Source organism: Lepisosteus oculatus, chromosome 16 (assembly GCF_040954835.1).
Source record: "Lepisosteus oculatus isolate fLepOcu1 chromosome 16, fLepOcu1.hap2, whole genome shotgun sequence".
In the NCBI taxonomy this organism is placed as follows: Eukaryota; Metazoa; Chordata; class Actinopteri; order Semionotiformes; family Lepisosteidae; genus Lepisosteus; species Lepisosteus oculatus.
The window spans coordinates 13,309,984-13,327,816 of NC_090711.1; the positions used below are offsets into that span (position 1 = coordinate 13,309,984).

Consider the following 17,833-nt stretch of genomic DNA (forward strand, 5'->3'; position numbering starts at 1 on the left):
AAGTTCTTTGACTTATGATGTACCCTCTTAGTATTAGCAATTACAAGTAAGTCACTTCCCAGTACTGTGTTGGGACTCTGGGTAGCTACTACTGCATATGTTGTCAAGACTGCAGAGTGTGCAATTTCCCTCCAGCTGAAACAGACACTGAGCCCCCAGCTGCAGCAAAGCTGTATATGACCTACTTTCACAACCCATTTGCCAATTATACAATCAGAGAAGCGTTCCTTTGTCATCATTTGTATGAGTTAGGGGACCCTTTCCATATTGATATCACAAATGGCTAATTTAAATTAATTCACAGTGTATCATATTCAACATACTGTATGAAAAAGAATTACAATTTCATAAAAGTCATAACGTGATGTGTAAGCTTATCATCAGGGCAACAGTATAATCTACAAAACAGACTTTAAAAAAAATAAATGGATATTATGTGGGTTTCGACACAATTCAGTCTTAAACCCACAATTCAGACAATTAACTTGTTGGGCTTCAATGCTTCAAAACCTTGTTAGGAGACTGGGGGAGAATTCAATTTAAAATGCAAATCAATGATTTAATCAATGCTTATACTAAAGGAATTCCCTTTAATTTGTTGTTTAAACTTTTTCATTGTTTCTTTGACAAAGGAGTTTGTTTTGTAACACATGCATGCAAAGTGATTGGGTATTAAAAGGCAAAGGAAAAAATAATTGATAATTAACTGCTTTTGCAGTATATAGCCGATGGCAATCTCCATTTTGATACAATAAAATAAACAAAAACAGAACGGTGTATTACCAACTTTATTATTATTCATTATCACTTCTGTTCACAATAACAATCCCAATTTGACACTGAACTGCAGGTGAGATATTCTAAAGTATGATTATACAAGTAGCTGTAAAGGTGTCCTCGTTTCTGACTCTTATACCCATTGGATTATGGAAGATGGCACATATTTTAGTAATCTACGAACTGCAATGTGGCAACAGTAGTATCAGTATTTATATGGAGTTGAGATTATATCTGCATGGAATTATTCAGAGCTGTCTAATTGGGCCCCCAGTAGGTGATGCAGAAACTTTGTACAGTAGATGGTAATGATGTACAGTACAAGAGGAGTCTTAAGGCAAGGTTATAACCTATTCAAGTACCAGCATGACGTGTCTGCACATAAAAGTAGGGCACACAGCGGAAAAGCTAAGCAGGATTGCCGTTGTTAGTACTTGAATGGAAGACTATAAAGATTATAACCTATCTGGCCAGGATAGAAAACACATGAGTACAGTATGTACTGTATATATTCTTTTTATGTGTGAAGTCATAACCATTTTGCATTACCTCTTGCACGGGATACTGTGGCTTTGATTCACCAAATGTCTGTTGCAATATTTCACCCTCGTTCACTCTAAAGACAAGTTCCAAGTCAGATTTGCGCTAAGATGCCAATCTTTTTTATGAAAAGACAAATCTAGGGCTGGGCTGAAACTAGGAGCAGCTTTTGTGTAGTTATAAACATCAGCCACGCACGAAAGCTGTTTTGAACTGATCATATGAAGTTCCTATTCCTGGTTCCTCTGCTCAAAACTCAAACCCTTACAGCACATTACCATCTGTAATGCTGTCGCATCCTGACACCAGTAATAGTAGCAGAGTCACATGATAAAAACAGGACACTAACATCTCAGTGTGTGTGGAAACATCTTTGTGCTCCTTTCTTGTGACTACATGGTATTTCTTCAGCCCAAAACTCAGTATAATGACCTTGGTCCTGTCAAATTACCATAGAAACGCAATGATATGGGATATGGGTTTTAATTTTAGCCTATACTACTGGGACAGACACAAAGCCAGGTTGTTGCTTGTGCCAAGGAGCTCTCCATTTTGACAGAGTGAATAATTTCCTGGTGAATGACCTGCAGCCTGACGTTGTTAACACATGCCATCCTCTGGTTGACAGAGCGAGGAACTACAGAACTCCATAGCACCAAAATCAGCCTCATCGTGGTAGTGTTTCCGACCGGTGAGTTATATACAAACAGCAGGACTAAAAAGATGGCGAGTGGTGCAGTAGCAATGATGCATTAGGAGGAATGACTGGGGTTAAGAACTAGCTTTCAAAATGCAATCCTGAATATTGGTAAAAGATATTTACAGGGAGACAAAAAGAAGCTTCAAGTCAGAGCTCCACGCCAAGCAAACACCCTTGTACAGCGTAATATCTTGCAGGTTTTTTTTTTTCGTTTCCTACGTCGTACTACCATTACTGCAGTAATAAGACAAAAAAAAATTTGGCTCAAGCAATTCTTGCACACGTACATACGATCAGTAAATATTTGGAACAGACAGTTATAATACACAATGACGTAAATGGCAGTTTTAAATAATGTCAAAATTCAGCCTTCAGGTTTTTAATTTAGTGGGTGATTTATTGGTTGTGCTTCAGTCTTGTTAAATTGGAGAAAAAGAGCAAATTGTCCTATAGGCAAGGACAGAAATTCAATTGATCTGGCTGTAAGAAACCCTTTTTTGCTCTCTCTATTTAAGTAATAAAGACTATTGAATTCTGAAGTGCTATGATGTCAGAATAATTGATCAAACACGTTTCTTTATTAGATGGGAATATGCAGAGCCAGCTGAAATGTAATTTAAACTCATCGTCCCCAGCTTGTTTACAGAGAGACATTTGTCTGCATACGTCTGGTGTGTTAAAATATTCGATTGGAGACAGGCATTCCCAAAAGCTATGAATAATTGATCCCATCAGAAGCAATTTTAGTTGTGTGCATTTTAAAATTTGCCATTTGAAGAAAAGAGAGGAAACCTAAAGGCTGATTTGCTAAATCAATATTAGAAGAGGAAAAGGCTCCATAGGCAGATTACAGAGTAACGCAGTGAGTGGACTAGTCGCAGTATTCTAATTGTTAGTCGTTTTCCTATTGCACAAAGAATGAAATTTTGTAGATGCAGAACAATGCATGACAGTCGATACAGAAATATTAAAAAAAGTTGCATTTTCCTAGCCAAAACTCTTCAGATGTGGAATTTCTTGATAAAGTCGTAGAAAATGTCTTCAACCAGAGAGCTCCGCTTGCAGCTCCTTGTTTCGGCGCACTTCGGCAGCATGTCTTTCCTGAGGAGAGACGGGCAAAGACAGTCTGTTAGCAGAGCCTTCGAGTCCCACTGGCGCCAAAATCGCCATCATCAGGCTGTCATGAACCGCCCACGAGCACTTACAGTAGACGTCACCGCATCCCCACGAGCAGCTCTCACCGCAGACATTCACGCACGAATTCATCAATTATCATTCCACTCGATCTTCCCTATTTATTCCCTCTCCCTCCACTCACTCCCTGCTCACTATTGAGCTCCCCTCTCCTGAGCTCAACCTTCCTCCAACCTGTTGGGAAAACTTTTTGGCTCTCGAAACGCGAGCACTATCCCTTGACATAGTTTTCGGACTTGGATACTTTTGGTACTCAACGGAACTTTTCCGGAAAAGACCTACAACCGCCTCGCATGGGGTCCAAACCTGCCACTTCGCTGCAACTCCTGGCACAGGCATGGCATCATGGGTGCCGTGCAGTGACCTCACTAATAAGAGACATCGGTTTCTTGGCCACCGCAGAGGATGACGGAGCTTGACCTTGAGATACCAGAATGGGGCACCATAATCACCATCATCAGGCATGGCATCGTGGGTATCATGCAATGGCCTCCCTGGCAAGAATTATTGTAGTTTGGCCTTGAGCTATCTGAATGGGGAAGGGTGTTGCCTTCTACCTAAACCCACAAGGAATGTCCAAGCGACCAGTTGCTTAAAAACGGCCATTTTCCTCTGGGTTCTCCACTTCAGGCTGCCTCAAGGTTAAAGGCAGCTGAACACATTCTGTTCTATATTCTAGCGTCTCCAAATGTAACACTTGAAGTTTTTTTCTTCCTCCTTTCGTCTGCATTTTCACCAATTTGTTCCCTACAAAAGCATTTAGACCTTGATTCAAGTAGTGAATAAGTACTCCAGTCAGCTCTTGATTCAAGCAGTCTATTCAAATGCGACCTGAAAAGGAGACGTTTCTTTTCAATTAAAATAGGAGGTGTGATGTTTTCGATGTGCATTCTGAATTCTTTTTTCTGAAGATCTAGGGTGTGAAGGAAAACCTTCCGTGAAGGAGCCTCAGTTCATTTTGATTTGAAGTTTGATGTGAAAAGAGACACAATTTGTGAAATCCTTTTTGTTAATAACAAGGCTTTTGCAATCGTGTCGGTGCCAAGGGGATTGCATGTTTCTTTTTTTCCTCTTGCTTGCTGTCTAATGGTCATAGCTTGTTGTTTCAGAAAAGTGTGGTTGTTAGCAAGGGGAAATACCGAGGAATCAGCTTCGTTTTCTTTGTTATCAGTGTCTTCTGGGACCAAATGAATCTCATCAATAATGTACTGTAATAGTGAAGGCTGTATGGCAGGTGGTTAGCATCACTGCCTCACATGACTGAGCCTTGGGTCAGGTTCCTGCTTGGATAGGGCCCTTCTGTGTGGAGTCTGCATGTTCTCCGTGTGTTTGTGTGGGTTTTCTCTAGGATCTCCAGTTTCCTGCGCTTGTCCCTAACCATCATGCTCCATCTGATTCATGTTCAAACATCACTGGGTCCTTTAGAGCCAAATTGTTTCTTCCAATGCCTCTTTGACATCAGTGTTAAGATTTTCTTTTATTGGTGTTCATAGAACATAAAGATATGAGCAGTGTTTACAGTGAGTCGGATTTTTCCTGATCGGTTCATTAGCGCTACATCAGTTAATAAATTAAAACAAAAGAAGTAATTACATTTCTTCATTTACACCATAAATAAAGTGGGCAAAACATTAATGTGTCAATATTAATTAGATCATTCTAAATGAGCTAATTACACAGAAAAAGATATTTAAAGATATTGTGATGCCCCGGGGGTAATGGTCACCACTTGGGCATCCTCCAGACTCGCCCTTTTTTGCCTGCTGGGGAGCCTTTTCTGCTCCTGTACACACACTCTCCTCCGAGAGTGGTGCTGACACTGGGCCCCTCGTCCGGGTACCTCACGCACACTGGGAACTCTGGGGGCTTTGCTCGCGGATTCCTAGGCCCAGAGTCTCCACAACAACCCTGACACGGTCCTTCTTATGGTCACTCGCTGAACAGAGCCCTTCGCCTGCAGTTACCCAGGCTCAACGAGCTTCCCCCTGGTGACACACCAGCTAGGAGCTCCCAGCCACCCACACAGAGAGCCACTCCTGCTCCCAGGCCACGATGGCTACTGACCTTCCTGGCTCTCTCATCGGTCTGCCCTCGGACTTCCAGGTCTGCACACATCCTGTGTGTCCTCACATTTATAAATATCGTCATGTATATATGTCAAATATATGTCATGGCATTTGCCAAACCGCTTTATACCATACGGTGTCGTGGAGCCTACCCGACAAGCAACGAGCGCAAGGAAGGGGTCACCCTGGACGCGGCGCCAGTCCATCGCAGGGCAAGTGCAAGCCAATCATACAGTACATGCGGACAATTTGGAGGCCATGGTAAAGGCCGAGGGGGGAAATTTGGGATAGCTCCCCACTCTTATCGAGAAATGCCAGGGGATCTTTAATGAGGAGGAGGGGGAGGAAACAGACTGGTGAAGCCAGTTCAGAGATGGGGATTATTCGGAGGCCATGATTGGTAATGGCCAATGGGAAATTTGGCCAGGACACTGGGGTAACACCCCTACTCTTTTAGAGAAATGCCCTGGGATTTTTAATGACCACTGAGAGTCAGGACCTCGGTTTAATGTCTCATCCGAAAGATGGCACCCACTACAGTATAGTGTCCCCGCCACTATACCGGGGCATTAGGACCCACACAGACTGCAGGGTGAGCGCCCCCCGCTGGTCCCATTAACACCACTTCCAGCAGCAACCATAGATTCCCAGGAGCTCTCCCATCTAGGTACTGACCAGGCTCAACCCTGCTGAGCTTCGGTGGGCTGTAAGTTGAGAGCTGCAGGGTGATATGGCTGCTGGCATAAATATGTACAAGTATGTCCATACATATTTATACTTCCAAACGAGACACTGCTGTAGAAATTAACACTGACAGCTGAGCTGTGTTCCCACTCTGTTTCATGTGTGGTGCTTTCTTCACGAGGGCAGCCTCGCCACGATCCCCCCCCCGCGAGAACCCGCGCGGCGAGCCCTTGCCTTCTCGCGGAGCCGTTCCTTCAGGGCGTTGAGGTAGGCCTCTCGGTTCTCCTTGTTGACCTCCATCTTGTAGTTGAGCTTCTCCTCCGCCATCCTGCTGAAGTTGTTGTTTTCCTCCAGGGCCTTGTGCAGCACCTCTCGCTCGTGCTCGCGTTTCTCCGCCAGCTGCTTCAGCACCTGGGCCTCCTGGGACTGCAGAGAGACACACACATGCGCGGTCGGTTTCCTGCCAGGCGGGCGCGCCTGCCTCAACCCCTCTCCCCCCTCCCCAGAATGCACTGCTGCAGCCCTCGACAGGACGCCAACGAATTGTGTGTCAGGCCTGGCACTTGCGCCCAGCTTTCTCATGCATTACTGGGTCCTGAAAGGTTTGAAAGCTTCACGCTGCAGAGATCCCTGCTGCAATGTATTAATACTTAACGAGCAATCAAGGATTGACAGCATTCCAAGTTTGCCCTGGAACTAAATAAAGCTTCTCTTATTCTCAGTAAAGAACGGTCCTCAAGAAATCCTGCTTCTGCTGTGGAACACATCACACTGCCGTTACCTTACAACTCTTAGGTGAAGCTATCTGAAAGTTTTAGCAAAACCCCTGAATAGCTTTGCCCTTCTGGTACGTACAGTCTTTTTGAAAGAAGAAATCAGAAAAGACCAAATGACTAGATGGAGATCTGAACAGTGGGCAGCTTTGGAGTGCAGAGCTACAGTATGTATGCCGGAGTGTTTTAGGGGAGTAAAGATTGATTTCTCTTTCAGAGAGTACACACGTAGCAACAAGATCTGAAATGACTGCAAAAATAACTTGCACGCCATGAGCTCAGCCGCACGTGCTCTGTGGGGGCCCAATCCCAGAGCCAGGAGCTTCTCATGCAGCCAGTGAGTCAATTTAACTCAGACAGATGGCGTGTGGCCTGGCGTTGTGCAGTTTCTGGCGGATTGTACCAGGCTGTGCTGCGAGATTCGCCTTTTCATTTTTTTTTCACACAGAAGGGCTTATGGAAAAGGGATTGAACAGATTTCCCCCCAAAACACCTTTAACAACAGTAATATGGTTTACAAATGTTTGCTTTAGCTGCAGAGCTGGAGGAAAATGCCTGCCAATATTCTGGTTTGTTTTGCAGATTTCGGTATAGTGTACCTGGACAGAAAATCAAACTGTGTCTGAGAATTTTCTTACAGGTGACAAAATCCTACACGTTATTTTTAACAGCTAGGATTATAATTGTTAACAATTACATTCCTGTCTTTCTTACTTAATATATCTTATTTTTTTAACACTTTATATAATAATACCTCTATTTGTTCCCACTATTCAGTTCTATTCAGTTCAATTCAAGCTTTATTGTCCCCTAGTGGAAATTTGTTTTATGGCACAGTCAAACACAACACAATGACAAATATACATCATCAAAAGGGAAGAGATTACAGGTGTGTTACAGGAGAAAAGAAACAAGAGACAAGGTAGTTACTTTGCATTGTTTAAGAGTGTGATTGCAGTGGGAATGAAAGATTTCTTGAGTCTGTTGGTTTTACACCTGGGGGCACAGAGGCGTCTCCCAGGTGGGAGAAGTGTGAATTCACAGTGGAGGGGCTGAGACACACACTCCCTGATGCTTTTGGTTTTCTTAGTCACCCTCTGTTTGTAAAAGATGCTTAAGTTGATTTGATTATTCCCGATTATTTTGCAACTTATATTCACTCATTTACCCAGCCTATTGCAATTACCAGTACTTATGTTGCCAAACCAACAAGTGAAGCAGTATGTTTTTGTCTTGTTTTGTTAACAAAATGTCCTAATAAACAGTCTGGATAGGGGGAGTGTAAAAGCTATCAAGAAGCCACTAGAGGATGTTCTGGGGCTTTTTGAAGCTTTTTAATTTCTGTACATTTTGTTTTTTATTTTGTTGTCAGCCTATCTATGAAGATGAAGATCTCAGAATGTCTGCAAATGAGAGGAGTTTATTCAGGCCAGCTGGTTCAGTAGGTTGCTAGTAGCTAATTGATCCTAGGATCTCATCCAGGCATTTCTTCGAAATCGTATTCAACCACATGGCTTGGCAGCTTGTTGCCTACTTTGGGTGAAGAAACACCTTCTGTTCTCAGCTTTGAATGTATTTCCACTGTTTCTACTCGGTTCCTCTGGTACAGGTTTCCCTGTTGACTCCATAGTGCTGCCTGTGCCTTCGACTACTTCTGGACTTCCGAATGCGGTGCACTGAAATGATTTTCTCTGCAGAGAAAATTATTCTTGGACCATAAAATCCCCACGGAGTTAATCGCCCGTGCAGGCTGAGAAGCCAGCGGAGAAGATCAACCGCCAAACGCATCAAGAGTTAAAATGAATGGCGGCAGCCATCACACTTACAGAGATTTGCCATGAATTACAACCCCCAGAGCGAAGGGCGCTCTGAGCCATGGGAGGAAAAGGCAGCAATTATGCCATTAAGATTCAAAATCTCAATTCTTATTCATCACAGAAGAGAAAGCACTGTGCTCAGGAATTAAATGAATTTTTAATGGGCCTTGCTCTTTAAATATTAATCTACAGTGAGCAGAAATATTTTAATAGGATTTTTGTTTACTCCTATTTTGGCTGTTGTTGTCCCTTTCTTTGAATTTTTAAAATACGATTATATGCCTAAAATAAAAAATTCAGAGCTTTCATTAAGCGGCGCAATCTGGGCTCTTGGTTTTTTTTTTCACATTATGAAGATAAAACCCCCAAGCGTTCTCATGTGCCAAAGAGAAGCAGCTCCAGACAAAAGACCTTGTGTGGCAGCGTGTCTACAAAGAATTAATTAGTGCATTGATATTATTTAGGTAGTTTAAAACATGCGGCTGGAATGAATTAAATTTTTTTTAAATTTAATAGTTGATCATGTTTTCAGGATCGATTCTGCTAGTGAAAAACAACTCATTAATGGTAGGTTGTTGGACCATCATGTCAACTATATGCCATATAGTTTGTATTAATAAAGGAAATGTGAGGCTGTTACCATGGACAAAAGATCAACTTTAGGCTATTATGTACAGTATATGCTATGTCACTTAGACGAATGGCCAAAAAGAGTTGAAAATGTTTTTCTAACATTTAATCCAATCTTTAGGAAGTTATTTGTGAAGATATTATTGGCTGTATAAAGCTGTCTTCAAATAAAATGTTAAGGCAAAAATAAAGATTCATGCCACGAGCTTAAAAGTACCAGCTGTGACCTATAAACCAGTGGTATTTCACCAGGGCAGTTTTGTGTTTGAGGTCTGTCTCAGCTTGGATAGAGTCAAAACTGAAACCCAACCACCTGCAGCAAATTCCAAAGTGCCATATTGGAATGAGCCCCCTACTGAGTGTGTCCAAATGTCGGGGTCTCAGCGAGCTCGTGTACCTCCTGCCATCCACCAAAATAAAACCCCTGCCGAAGAAACATGCTGAGATGTCCGTATTTTATCTTGTGACCAATGTTCCCTCTAATTTTTAATGGCCTGCGTGCGCAAAGATTTCAAGTTGTGCAAATTTTTATCCCCAGTGACAAAAACTTGTGCGCACTAAATTGAGTGTATGGAAAATTGTAAACCTGAAATTATTTTTTTGCTAATATAGTCATTCTCATAGAAGCATGGAGATCCAAAAGACTGGGACAGTGATTCAATGTCCCCAGTCATCGAGCATAGATATTGATGATCGAGTAGCAATAATAATGCACACAGCCAAGTTGGGCCTCTCGCAGCCCGTCTCATGTGGTCAATTTAGCATTTTTCAATTGACGACCGTGTTTGTTTTATTATTATCATATTTTGCGGGGAATTTAATTTTTTGTGCGCAGTTCTATTTCCTATGTGTGCTGATTTCATAACCTGTGGGCGCGCACCACCGCGCACAGCTTACAGGGAACACTGCTTGTGACCTTCCATCTTGAAAACCAGGCTCTTCACGTTTTGTTGCCAAGGTTACCTCTGCTTTCACCTCTTTACTAGCTGTGCACATTTGCCAGGATGAAACAAAAAGATTGAAAATCACCCCCAGAGAGCCTTATATGGGAAGAACAAGCTGCACATTATTTTCCTCTTCTGCCTTCAACCCATTTCCAATAAAGAGATGAGTGATGCTGTCTGTCAAATCACACCTCATAGACTCTGGTTTAGAGTGGCATTTTTTAACAAATCCGAAAACACATGATAGATCATACTGTAACTGATATAAATATCCTACACTCTGTGTTTTTACACTACTTTTATATATATGCTTTTAGTAAGTCAAGCATAAATATTAGTATCCTGTGTCTGGAATAAGGTTATTCACTAATTTATGTAGTGTAATCAATATTTATGGTTAATCTCTTCTTTTCTTGCCAATGAAATGATCTTGTCTAACTCTAACTGAACATTTACTGATCTTATTATTAATTACTTAAGATTTCCTAGTGTGGGGGGGGTTCTCTATCCCATTCCTGGGAACACCCAATCTTACGGTTCTCTGTGCCAGTGAGCTCTCTCTTATATAAATCAACCCTTAATTGATCTAACGAGCTAACATTCAATTTGTTCTGTTTAGGATCTCAGTTACATAGTTGGTCTAATTGTTTAATTAACTGTATAACTGTAATGGATCTAACCTGGTTCAGAGGTGTTTAATAAGTAGCTGTACCTTTAATGAAGTAAATGCTTTGAGCACTCAGCCACAGAAGACCTTAAGAAATATCCCATATACAGCATGTCTAATTTAAGAAAACAATTCTTGGTTAATTGGCTACACAGGTTGAAACTCAAACCAGAAGATACTGGGCCCTCCAGGACACTTTGGCTCAGAGGAACCAACAACACGTTAGTCCATCTGTTCGTACATCATTTCTTTTTGGTACAAAGCACAAGCCACAAAGTCCAGTAACCTATAAGGGGGTCACTTTTCCCCAGGTTCATCATTAGTTTGTTATGTGTTTCAGCTGTAGATACTACAGTACCATTGGGCCTCCCAGTCTGGTAGCAGAAAGCAGCCTTTCGGAGTACTTGGAAGCTGTGCAGCCAACTCTACACGTCTGCCAACATGCAGAGTCAGTTGATTCCATTTTAATTAAAACAAATAGGTCCGGTGCTGGAGATGCTCTCTTAATTCAACAGCCCATCCATCATCCCACTAACTTTGAATGCAGCAAACAACTACAGCAAAATGAGGGCAAAGCCAATTATACTGGTAGTTTGCTTATATAAATGGAGAAGAGTTTTTTTTTTTCTTTTACACACAGAGTGCTTGGATATTGCAAAGAGACGGCAGCTATTGTTTGAACTACATTCACCGGACAAAGGGTCACATTTAATTAAAAACAGGAAGCAGAAGCTTCCAGAGACGCTCAACCTCTGCCACCATACCAGAGAGCAGAGCCTCGGAGATGTGCTGCCACTGACATGTTGGGGATGCATTTTTGTTTAGGAGCCGGTAAGCAGCTTAGCAGCTCATCCATCTAGAGAGGACATATTATAAGAAAAATGTAGAGCTTGAAGAAGTGCTAGGGTTTTGTTATATATTTCCCACAGCACATAAATACCAGAGCCCTTTTTACCTTACAGCTGCTTTTGTGTGTCTGTTTTATGGTGTCCCACATATTTAAGAATTCCCACTACAGAGTCCCACCTCCAGACATGTGTATCGCAGTATATAATAATGCTAACCTGATAGAACTCTGTACCCCTTCGGTAGCCCCTAAAGTGAAAGTAGGACTTAACACTCTGGATGGGATTTTCCTTTTAGATTAACTTGTGTCCATTACACTTTTTTTTCAAGGAGTGGGCCGTCTGCATACAGAGCCACCCGTTGGGAAAATAAGGACTTTTGTTCATTTAAAATAATGTGGAATCCAGCAAGACAGAAACAAGAGGAATTCTACCAGCCTGAAAATTGTAGCCACTACTTCTCTGTAGTCTGTTCACGGCTCTGCATTATGTTTCTTTTTAAATGGGTTAAAATCCTCTATATTTCTTTTCTCCATCCTGCAGTCAGTCACTTAAAATGGAGACCGCACACATGCAGTGATGTCTACATTTTAAGTGAGTGCAGTAATATTCTGGTCCTGAAGTACCTTTGTAATTTTCATTGTTGCCTGTGGTAATCTGTGCTGTCTAATGCAGCAATAAGAAAAGTGCTGCAGTGGAGGGTAAGTTTCGAGAGCAGAATTTGTAAGGTAGTCTCTTTCAGACATCTGCACGGTAATATATCTATCAAGCCTCCACTCTTCACGTGACTATAGGACAGTAGCTGTTCCCCCAAGGTAACTGTGCCTCGACACTTTTAATATTCAGCACGGCAGAGATTGTTGTGTCACACAAGAACCATAATTGGTCTTCAGTGTGCTCATTAATGCAGAAAGCTGTTAACCCAAAGAAAATGAAACAGGGCTTCCAACTCAACTCCCAGAACATCAAAAGAAGAAACGCTTCTGCAAGTTCTGAACTTCAAAGAAAGATTTTCTTTTTTTTCCCCCCAGATCGCATTCATGTACAGTATAAGCTCAATCGTGTAGAAAGCAGCCCAAACAAAAAGACTCGCGTTTGGAATTAAACTGGGGGATGTTGCTCTGTTGGTACAATTATTTCTACAGAGCTACGTTCAAAGGAAGAAGGATGAGAATGTTTAATCTGCAGCACTTCTTAGGAGAAAACCTAGCAATTTTGCTGGAGGGGTGTCTGTCTTTTAGTTTAGGTTCTGCCGACCTTTGTGGGCAGCCTTATGAGGAATGAAATCACTTTGGACGTTGGAGAGCTGAGTATGCTACTGCTATAGCAAACCTACAGTTGACCTCAAATGCAAATATCTGGGATGTGCAGTCTTACCGCTTATGTGCTCTTCCAGTGGCTCAGCCGTGCTCTTTGTGTATTACACTGAGTTCAGGTTCACAATAGCTGCCGTCTTGGCTTCACTCTTATGCTTAAGAAACTTAGCTGGGATGAAAAACACGCCTCCGTGCGGAACAGAGGCCCTGTGACAATAGTGCTGTGCTCTCCTACCTTCCTCCTTTCCTCAGCTGCCTCCAGCCTCCTCTGCAGCTCGTCCAGAGACATGTCCTTCTTCTTGGGAGGGGAGGACAGGGACTGGGGGCGGTCTGGGGACAGGTCAGATGGGGCTTTCAGTATGACCTCGAAGGACTGTCCAGAGGCCCTCTTATTGATTGGCTTCACTTCCATGTCTGCTGAAGAGGCAATAAAAAAAACAAACGACACCGTTAAACAGCTCTATAAAAGTCCTTCATGGTTACAGCACGTGGTTTCTAGCAAAGAGTATGGAAGTCCGGTAAAAAAAAAGATATAAACCAGGGCTATCCATGGCACCTGCAAAATAAATGGTAAAGCCAGCAAAAATGGCAAGGTTACAGTGGCAACCCTTCATGAAGTCAGCCCTGCTGATTTAAATTAGGAATCTGGATACAGATTCTTTTGATTATGTTTGATTTGGGTTCCTCAGTCACTCAGAAATGGCATGGTGGGCAGTGGTTATTATTGCTGTTTTGCAGTGCTGGAGCCCTGGGTTCAGCTCTGTACCTGGGCTGCTATTGTGTGGGGCATGTATGTTATCCCCATGGTCCCCATGGTTTCCTATGGTTTTCTCCCACAGTCCCAATCCCTACTGGTAAAAGTGAATGTGTGTGTGTCTGCCCTGCAGTAGACTGGTTTTCTTATGTCTTGTGCCCGCTGTTTTCTGGGATATGTTCAGTCTTCCCTGTGACCTTGAATTGGAAGAAGCAGTTAGGAAATGGATCATCACCTGAGCATAGTAGCCATAAAAATTTACACTGGTACAGTATGTACGTTTTTCAATTGTTTCATATTATAACTTAATAGTATAGTAATAGGTGGTATATTACAGTAGAAGGCAGTAACATTTTTACATCTAGTTTAAAGCGTTTCTACATTTTAAAAGAAATGTACCGCCATTTTTCCGTCTACATCTTTTAAAAGGTCTGCCATGTTAGTGCCGTCAGAGCAAATTAGTTTTCAGCCTTGAACTTTAATAGTCCGTTAATGAGTCTTTTCGGTGTTGACAGTGATGAGTTTTACGATAATTCAATTTTATGCTGTTGTCTTTTAATAAAAGTATACTGCCATGGCTTGTAAAATGTCTTCCCCTGTCTGTGCCCCAGCCCTCCCTCTGTATATGTCGAAATACTAACTGTAGTCATTATAATAACCCAGAGGCAGCGCTATCAGAGAGAGACGGAGAATTCTGGGAAGGGCCCGTAAAATAAAAGCAGCCTTCTTAGACGTATTAAATATATGGCAAGTATTACATTTAATGTTACTAATTTGCAGTTATTTCTCAAGACCTGCTATTAATATGTGCATACATTTAAATAATTTGCATACACACCTCCAGTGGGTGGAATGGTAATCATTTACATTTTTACTGCTGGGTGAATAAATGCAGGGAAAGGGGAAATCAGTTTTTTCACTTACAGTTCAGCATTAACATATACAGAATGGCAGGTACACAATACAGGTACTTACTGCTGGTTAACTGGCATCCATTTCAGTGGCTGGATAATTGCATTTTTAATGGAAACATGATACAATTCACCATAATCCATTGTTAGCTTCAATATACACCTTGTGCGTGCTTAGTGCAACTCATCTTACATTTTGCGTGTAGGAACATTTAGTGAGGACAATTACTCATAGTCTAGATTGGAGATTGTGAATATATAATGTAGCCTTTTTTGCAGAATATGCCTCTTCTTCTGTATTTTTCAATATAATAGGTCTTCTGTAGACCTATTAACCGATTTTGCATTGACACGGTTTTCTGAAATTAGAAGCTGGCCGATTTTAAAATGCTATTTATTTACCACGGATGAATCACTTACGCTGTAGCACAGTACAGTCTATGCTGTTTTATCCTGTCTCGTCCTGTTCAGGCCTTTTGCCAGTTCTGTGCTGCTCTTCCCAGACAGAGTGCAGTTTCTTATCACACGGCGCTCATACTAACCTCCATACTGGTAAATGCTGTTAGGGTGTGGCTGTGAGTAGAAACAGGAGCAGATCAGGGACAGCATGGACATCTCCTTCATCTTCTCCTTGTAGGCTGAAAGAGAGCACCAGACAGTCTCAGAAACACCAGGTGTTTTCAAGCACAACAGGCATACCAGATATGGATCAAAAGGTGTGACAATCACATTGTGTGTGTATGAACATTTTACTCAATTTCTCAGGACAATTACTCCTAGTCAAGATTGGAGGTTGTGAACACAAAATGTCGCCTTTTTTCCCAGAATATGCCTCTTACTCTGTTTAGGATACAGTATGTACGATGAATCGCTACAGAGCAGCACACGGGCCTAGGGAACTCTCAGAAAGAGGTTTGAACTGGATGCGTAGTTAATTTCTCAGCGATCCCTGAGCCCTGTCGCACCCTCCCTTGAAAAAAATCACTAGACTGCTTTGGTATGAAACCTCCGACGAGGGAGAAAAGGGCCATTTTGATGTTTCTTAATGCTGCCAACCATTTTACGTCCAGCCGAATCAGGTCGGGAGTAATTTGATGTTTTTTCTTTCTCATCTGTCAGCTTCCAATGGGACGGCGTGCCGAGCACTCTGACTGCTGAGTGTTTCCACACAAACTGTTTCCAGGAGTGCCAGAGAGCCCGGCTCATGCTCTGGGGTCGGGACGCACTTTGGCTCCAGTGCCTTTTGCGAAAAATAGCACGAGTAGCCAAGAGGATTCAAATTATCCTGAAATAATATAAATGACAATTCTTTTCCAATTTGTACTGCTGTGGCCACTGGGATGATATACTAGACTAATGGAAAGCTGTTTGCTGGTCTTTTATGTGCATGCGTATTGGTAAACACAACCTTGCCAATAACAACAAGTCTAAGCATTAGAGAAAAAGGATTTCCAGTAAGCATATTGGTTTTCAAAACAGCTCCAGGCAAAATCTCTTTATATAAAGGCAAAAACTTTATACACTTATCTGTGCTAACACAGAGCTCACTTGTTCGAGCCATAGCTTATGTAGCAATTACCTATACATGATATTTATTGACTAAAGTTCATATGACAGATGAAGACTGTCATGAAATCCTGTATCATCAACGATGTGGTTGTCAGCGTTGGTCAATGTGACTGTAAGAGAAATGTTTTTTTTATTACTAGAAGGTAGGATTTAAATTTAAGTGTCCTACAGCCAGATGTCACGACACAATACTTCTAACGAGGTGACGCTGTTTGATGAGGGACATGACTTTACAATAAAATGTTGGCATCCCAAGCACTAATTTCCAAGACCACCTACTGTATCTTGTAATATCACCATGTGTGGTGATATTGCAAAAAGGGCTTCATTTGCTGTTATTTCTGTATTCAAATATTCATTACAATGACCTTCCTGCTGTCAAATTTCAACAAAAGAGAAATGGCTGTTACAGCAGAAGTCACATCCCCAGGCTGATCTGAATGCAGTGCCGTCAAAGGATTTTTTTGTGCAGTTCTCCTCATTTAGGGTAAGGGCTGATCACATGGTATATAAGAAAAAAAACCAGCAGCTTCCGCTGTTCGGAATTCATGTCAGTTATAATAAATCACCACTGCAGCCTGCAGTAGAAGTGAATTCAGAGTGGTATTGCGATAATAAGAAGCACAGACTTCATGGACACCCTTCTTGAGCCCCTGTCTGAGCCTTCAGTAGCTTTGCTTGTCATTTACTTTCTTAAAAGACTTCATGGTAATGCAAGCGTGCCGCGAAATGATCGGCCCGGGAGATCATTTGTTTCGCTTACATTTTTCCTATTATGTGATAAAATGAAGGCAGAAGAAAAGGCATCCACAGCTCTGTACGTCTCCCGCACAGTAATAGAAAGACGATCAGCGAGCGCTGTTAATGCATGCACGCTCACGGCTCCCGCCTTTGAAACATTTCATGTCTTAACGAATTCTGAGATTTGGAGGGAGTGCTGTTCAAGATGCAAGCCTTCCTGTGACACTGTCAGAACGTATCGGCCTCCAGAGGGAACAAGCTTCGCAACTGAGATTAAAAGAGGCCTCATCTGCGAGGACAGCAGTCTCAGACGTGTGTCATGGGGAGACTGTGTTTCGAAAGAATTGTTTTGTTTTATTCTCAGCGGCAAAAGTTCATTTAGAGCAACAAAAATTCAACCTTGCTGTGCATACAAAAACAGTAATAATTAAGCAGCTTTAAAATGTTAATTAAGAAGGTGTATTCCTTTATTATCCCTGTTATTTTCGAAGTCGATTGATCACATTAAATGATAATTTAATAATAGCCTGCCGAGAAGATGGCATTAGCTGAAATATGGAGCTACCTTTTTTAATTGAAATGTGTCATTTTCACTCACTCTTCGTTGACTCACTTCCTCACTGTTCACTTACTGTGGAAAATGCTAGAATATGAATGGGCAAAGAACAGGGTTTGTGCTGTACATCACGTTTCCCTAATTAAACATTTGTTTCAGCACATGATTGGAAAAACCAGGGTGAAGCAAATCTCTTGTTCAAAAGTGGCCTGTGCAACAAGGATGGATAAAGTTCTGTGTCATCAAACAGAATGATGGACTGGCGATTTGGTATGTTTTTTATCAGAGGGCATTTTGATTAAACAAGCAGCCTGTCCTGCTGGTCACTTAAAATACAGATTCCGAAATC

At 41.9% G+C, this 17,833-nt stretch overlaps 1 protein-coding gene across 3 annotated transcripts in view; it reads right to left on the reverse strand.

Annotated features, from left to right (window-relative positions):
• Positions 1-774: 774 nt before the first annotated feature.
• stmn3 (stathmin-like 3) overlaps positions 775-17,833 on the reverse strand; it is a 40,637-nt gene continuing 23,578 nt past the window's right edge. For 2 of the 3 annotated variants that reach the window (XM_015364650.2, XM_015364648.2), the window contains 4 exons: positions 15,161-15,256; positions 13,189-13,370; positions 6,196-6,387; positions 775-3,118 (listed from right to left, as the gene is read on the reverse strand). In XM_015364650.2, the coding sequence (XP_015220136.1) occupies positions 3,059-3,118; positions 6,196-6,387; positions 13,189-13,370; positions 15,161-15,256 (530 nt within the window). In that variant the 3' untranslated portion in view covers positions 775-3,058. The remainder of the gene's footprint in view (positions 3,119-6,195; positions 6,388-13,188; positions 13,371-15,160; positions 15,257-17,833) is intronic. The other variant, XM_006639400.3, reaches the window with a different exon arrangement.